Below are 6,037 nucleotides of genomic sequence, written 5' to 3'. Positions count from 1 at the left end.
CACTGAACCAAACGCTCCAGAAGTGGCCTCACCAGGGAAGAGCACAGAGGGGGGAGAACCTTCCTCAACCTGCTGGCCACACTCTCCTTAGTGCACCCCAGGAGGGGTCCTTGTCCCCCTTCCTCTGCCTGGCTCCATCCCGCTCCCTCCTCCCAGGGGCTGGAGCACCCCGGCCAAGCTCCTCTCCCGGGGCAGAGCTGGCAGCTCCCTGCTATGAAAGGGACCAGGCTGGACCCTGCAGGCAGCTGGGCTGTCCCTGGGCAGAGAGAGACACAGGGAGCTGCACAGCTCCTCCCAGGCAGGGCTGCTGGGTCCTGCAGTGAGCACAGGCCGGCCAGGCTGACGCCGGGGGGCTCCGGGTGCAGGGTGGGCATGGCAGGGTCAAGAGGGAGCAGTGGCACCAGTGAGACCCAGGCTCCTGCTCTGCCACCCCAGCTCAGCTGAGGAGCAGCAGAGGGAGCTCAGCAACCTCCAGCAGACACTTTCATGGGACAGTTTTTCTCCTCCCAGTCACAAGAAGACGCGTCACGAGCGGCGACTCCTGAAACAAGCAGCTGCTCTTTGGCCACTACTGCTCCAAAATTAACCAAGATGGAAGGATTCAATCTCATCCCTCTTCCCTCCTCCTGTCCCTGCTGCGTGTGTGTGATGAGGGGACTGAGAGCAACTTTTGCTCAGAGTTCACGGGCACCCCAGTGCCTGAGAAGGGTGAACCAGGATGCCTAAAACCCTACTGCTGCCAGGGGCAGAGCAACCCCAGAGAGAACGTTATCAGCAGCAGCACCGGTGTCTCAGAGACACTCAAAGCTGCTTGGAAGGAGCCCAGCCAACAACCAGGAGGGAGGATAATCTCCAGAAGAGACAGCCTCTGTCTCCCTTCCGCTCTCAATCTCTGCGAGGATATTTCAAGGCCTCCGAAGAACAAAAACAAAAAAGAAGAAAAAAGCCTGAGCAGAACCAAACAAAAATAAAATAAAGGAACAGGACACAGGCAGAGATGAGGGGCAGCAAAGGGGTCAGGAGACACCTGCCAGCAGTGGCCTTGCGAGGGGAGCCTGCAGCTGGGGAAGGGAGGGATGGGCCGTAATTCCATCAACGGCCACAGTAAACAAACAATAAATAACGGGGACCAGTAAACAAAGCTGAGGCATAATCACAGGCTTTGTCAGGGCTCAAACCCAATCCAAATTTATACCCTCCCAACCCCAGAAAAAAAAAAAAGTCAGTGCCCATAAATTTACATACCTTTGAGGGCCATGAATGGCTCCTTCTCCGGCCGGGGGACAATGCGCTGGCAGAGCTGCTGAAAGCAGCCCTGTTTGGCCACTCACACCCCTCGGACAGGTGGCCAGCAGGGAGCCAGCCCTGGGCTGTGCTCACAGAGCTGTGTTTATTACCCCAAACGGGGAGACCCGTGCTCTGTCCTTATGGGGGACCCCAGCCCTGTGTTTTCCTGCTCCTTTCCCTTCCTTTCCCAAAAGAACGACTCCCGCAAGGTACCACCGGAGCTCAGACCAGGCTTTTGCAGGAGATAAAACCCACAGCCTGTCTTGGGAAAAGTCCCTGAGGTGTTAGGAAGAGGCACAGAGCTGCCTGGAAATGATCCTGCTTCCACCACGCTTTTAAAAGTGATCTGGCTTTTGAAAGAGGTCTCGGAGCTGGGGAACACAACTCAGGCAGACACATACCTGGGATTTTGACCAAATCTTGGTCAATTCTGTTCTCCTCTTGGTCCAGGTGCTCCAAGCCCATTGCTTCTGTCTTCACAGGGGCGTCCTCGGTGGCAGACAGGGTGGTGTAGGTGCTGATAACCAGCATGCCCAGGCCGATCCACAGTATGATCTGCACAAGGTGCCAGAGCTTTGGTTAGCAGAGCAAAACAAGAGGGACTGCTCTGCACAGCATTCCTCAGGCAAACACTGTCTCCAAACCATTCAAAGCTCAGTGCAATTACACACGTCAGTAGGAGGGAGAGGAGAGAAATTTAAGAGGTGAAAAAGAAAACCAGTAGCTTTTGGCTGAGGTTTGTATTTGGATGTGGACACACCGATGAGAGTTTCAGATGCTGGGAGCTGTTGAGAAGGCAACTTCTGTACCAGAAGAGCTCCAAAGTGAGTGGACAGGATGTAAGGAGAGAAAAATGCACGTGGCAGACAGAAGTCCAGCTGTGAAGACTCATTCCCCAGTATTTCCAGCAGCCAGAATACCATGAAATCAGGTCTGGGCTGAGAACAGAGGTGCCCGACCTGTTTACAGCCTAGAAAGGTTTCCAGGGAGCTGTTTAAGAACTCCTTGTTCTGAAAGCAAGAATAAGATGTCCACACACAAGTCCTGGTGGCCAGTCCTCAAGAACTTGATAAAGAAGTAACTCACTGATTTCCACAAAGCTGGGGCCAAACTGAATAAAACCAGAGAGACAGAATCAGGATCCTGTGGAGGGAAAAGCTCGATAAATTCTAGCTCAAAAGTGACCACCACCAAAAAGAACATTTCTACAGCTTCATAGCTCATGAGAAAATGATCTAAAAGGATCTAATTCCACTTGAGTCTCAAGAAAGAATTAAAGAAACTCTATACACAAAAAAATTATCTCTAGGAGCACTAGAAATTCACAGGGTGACACAAGAAGGACAAGCAAGAGGACGAGCAGCAGCACCAGGGCAGAGGAACGTCGGCCGTGCTTGGGGCTGGGCTGCCTGACACCCAAAGGCTCCCACAGACAAGAGCTGATGGGCTGCAGGCCAGGAGACCCAACTAAACCCAAATACATTATTTTTACCCACTTCATCCCTGCTAGTCACAGTAAAGGCTTCTCGTGGATCCTGGTTCGTGTGTCAATGGCACTGTGAGCCATGGGTAGGAGCGCCACGGTAAGTTTGTGGTGAAGGAATTGGGGAAAGCAGCAGCACCCCCTGCTAGAAACTGGGGTCTCCTCACAAATTCCTGTTTGGGACTCACCATGGAAGCTGCAAGAATCACCACAGGTTCTTGCAAAAAAGCAAGAGCCTCTGAAATGCTGGGAAACATAGGATTGATTGGGTGGAAAAGAGCTTTAAGCTCTTTTTGTCCAACTGTTCCCCCAGCACTGCCAGGTCCCCACTGACCCATGTCCTTGGAAACCCCTCCAGGGGTGGGGAATCCACCACTGCCCTGGGCAGCCTGGCACAGCCCTGGGCAACCCTCCAGGGCAAGAAATTGTTCCTCAGGTCCAGCCTCAGCCTCCCCTGGGGCAACTTGAGGCTGGTTCCTCTTCTCCTGTCTCTTGTCCCTTGGGAGCAGAGCCCGACCCCCCCCTGGCTCCAGGCTCCTGTCAGGAGCTGTGCAGAGCCAGAAGGTCTCCCCTGAGCCTCCTTTGCTCCAGGCTCAGCACCCCCAGCTCCCTCAGCTGCTCCTCACAAGACCTGTGCTCTAGACCCTTCCCCAGCTTCACTGCCCTTCTCTGGAAGTGCAAAGTTTGCAGCAAACTAGTATTTATGATGCAGCAATTCCCTCTTTTAAGTACATCCTGCTCTCTGGAACACAAGGATCCAGCTTATTTCTGCAGCTGGCAGCAAAGGATGCCAGAGAAGGTTGGCAAAAAGGATCTCTGCACCTCGTGGCTGCCTCACCACCACTGCCCTGCTCTGCTGGCTGCTGCACACCCAGCAGAGCCCACAAGACTCCAGATCTCCACAAGTCCCCTCCAACCCCCGCCACGCTGGGATTCTGGGATTACTACAACTGGAAACTGCCAGAGGGAGAAAGCTGAAAATAAAACGGAGCAGTGAAATTGAAAAGTTAAACCCTTGGCTTCCCCAGGGGAGGGAGCAGAGGTTGACCCTTTCCTCTCCTTCCTCAAGATGGGGGAGATGGCCCAGAAACAGGGACCAGCACCCCAGAGCTTCAGGCCCAGGAGATCCCATCCCCACCACAGCCCTGGAGACAGACAGAGGCCTCCAGAAGGAAAAGTCTGTTTGGGACACGAAGCAGCTCTGGACAAGGGGCGAGCAGCCTGGCCAGGGAGCAGAGGCCAGAGCCCAGAAACACTGCAAAGGAAGAAGGAAAATCTGCTCCCTGCCTCGCCGTGGGGGTGCACAAGGAGCAGATATCCTCCCACCAGGCTCGGGTCAGGAGTGGAGTCAGCAGGTCCCTGTGGCTGCTGCCCTGGGCTCGGAGCTCGGCCGCTTCCTCCCCTCACACACCTCCAGCCCTGGCAGCAGCTTGTGACTGGGAGCTGCTCTGGCATCTTCCAGAAACAACAGCAGAGAGGAAGGACGTTTCCATAAAGAGGATCTATTCTGGTGCCACAGGAACTAGGAGCAACGTGGGAGAGGAGGGAGCTGTAGGAAACGGCTGAAAACATTAAATGTTTTAAAAGGGTTTTGGTTGTTTCTTATCTTGGTGGGGAACCACGGGCTTGACTGCGTTAGATTCAAACCCCTTTGATTGCTGAACATTTGGAGTTCATCTGTGAGCTTCCCAGAGCAGGGGGCACACGTGGCAGCCTAGGAGCAGCCCACGGGCTGGGCTGTCCAGGAGCCAGCAGCAGCCCCTCGCCTTCAGCCCCCCCAGCAGCAACCAGAGACCAGAGGGGTCCACAACTTGGCCCAAGTCCACAGAGATACTTCTGAGAGGGAAAACCAGGCAGTTTGTGCTCAAGGGACCACCAGGGTTGATCTGGCAATCAAGGGAAGAGGAATGTGGGGTGCAGGGACGTGGTGGCTCAAGGAACCAAATTCAGGCAGAGGAGGCATCTAGCCCCAACATGTCCAGCTGAGAACCACAGAATGGTTTGGGTTGGAGGGGACCTTTAAAGGTCATTCAGTCAAACCCCTTGAGAGCCTGGAGCAAGGGATGGGACAACACTGCAGGGCAGTTCTAAGGAGTGCCTGGTCCCACGGGAAGGATCTCCCTTGCTGAGAGCAGAGACCCCTCTCAACACGGCCATGGCCAGAGGAGACAGAAACCCCCCCGGCTGCAGCCGCCTCCGGTGGGCAGGTCAGCAAGGCCCAGGCCTGTCTCCCGAGAGGAGTGCTCCCAGCAAGACCAGGAATGCAGCAGAGGAAGTTTACGAGGCCGTTTCCTCTCCTGGTGGCTTTTCCTTTGCCCGGCCTTCCTCCCAGAAGACAGCTCGAACTTTGTACACCAGTGTCAGGAGCTGGGACCATCTCCTCTCACCACGCCCGGGCCACGGGCAGGAAGCAGAAAGGAAAAAAAACAAAAAAACCTCCTCTGCATTTGTGTAGAGTGACGACATCCTCCCAACTGCCTCCAAACTGCTGCTCTGGCCACGGGGCGTTTGGAAGGAGGGAGTCATGGTGCAGGAAGGCAGAGCCCGGGACCCAGACGCTGCCTCGGAGGGACCTCAGCGACCCGAGGCGCCCGCGGGGAAGGGGTGCCAGCCAGGGGAGGGCAGGGGGGGATCTCTCCTCCATCCGCACAGGAGCAGGAGTGAGGGGTCATTTCCTGACCTCCAGCAGCCTCTCTGCAGCTCCTCTTCCCCAAGTGGGACAGCAGCAACCCCGGCCCTCCCTAGGAGGGGCCTCTCGGACGGGCTTGTGTCAACAGCGGGAAGCCAACACCTTCCTGTTAGGAGTTAAATGCTCTGTTTACAGACCTCAACTCGACCTTCAGCAGCACTCTGCCAAACCTCACTCCTCTCCCTCGCCCCAGGCTCCTGGAGGGCAGCAGGACTTGGACCTGCACCTTCTGAGGAAGGCGCTCCACGCGGAACCACAGGGAAGGGAACGTTCTCCCCAGTGCTGATGCCTGAGCTCCAGCTTTTTAACTGCACTGTTACCTGACTGTCCTTCTGACAGAGCAAGCCTTTTGACCTAGCCACAGAATCCCCAGAACCACAGAATCCCAGAACCACAGAATCCCAGCATGGTTGGGGTGGGAAGGGATCTCTGGAGATCACCCCGTCCAGCCCCCCTGCTCCAGCAGAGTCGTCCAGAGCAGGATGGCATCAGGCAGGTTTGGGATCTCTCCAGAGCAGGAGACTCCACAGCCTCTCTGGGCAGCTGCTCCAGGCTCTGCCACCCTCACCACAAAGAAT

General features: G+C 55.6%; 1 protein-coding gene across 1 annotated transcript in view; it reads right to left on the bottom strand.

The window, feature by feature from the left end:
• Positions 1–1,688: 1,688 nt before the first annotated feature.
• SLC38A10 (solute carrier family 38, member 10) overlaps positions 1,689–6,037 on the bottom strand; it is a gene marked incomplete at both ends in the record, with an annotated part of 19,314 nt that continues 14,965 nt past the window's right edge. Inside the window, one exon of the mRNA XM_008947436.1 lies at positions 1,689–1,842. Coding sequence (XP_008945684.1) covers positions 1,689–1,842 — 154 coding nt within the window. The remainder of the gene's footprint in view (positions 1,843–6,037) is intronic.

This window comes from Merops nubicus, unplaced genomic scaffold (assembly GCF_000691845.1).
Source record: "Merops nubicus isolate BGI_N331 unplaced genomic scaffold, ASM69184v1 scaffold30019, whole genome shotgun sequence".
Taxonomy (NCBI): domain Eukaryota; kingdom Metazoa; phylum Chordata; class Aves; order Coraciiformes; family Meropidae; genus Merops; species Merops nubicus.
Note: the sequence above shows the minus strand (reverse complement) of the source record. Positions and strands in the feature narration are given on the sequence as shown.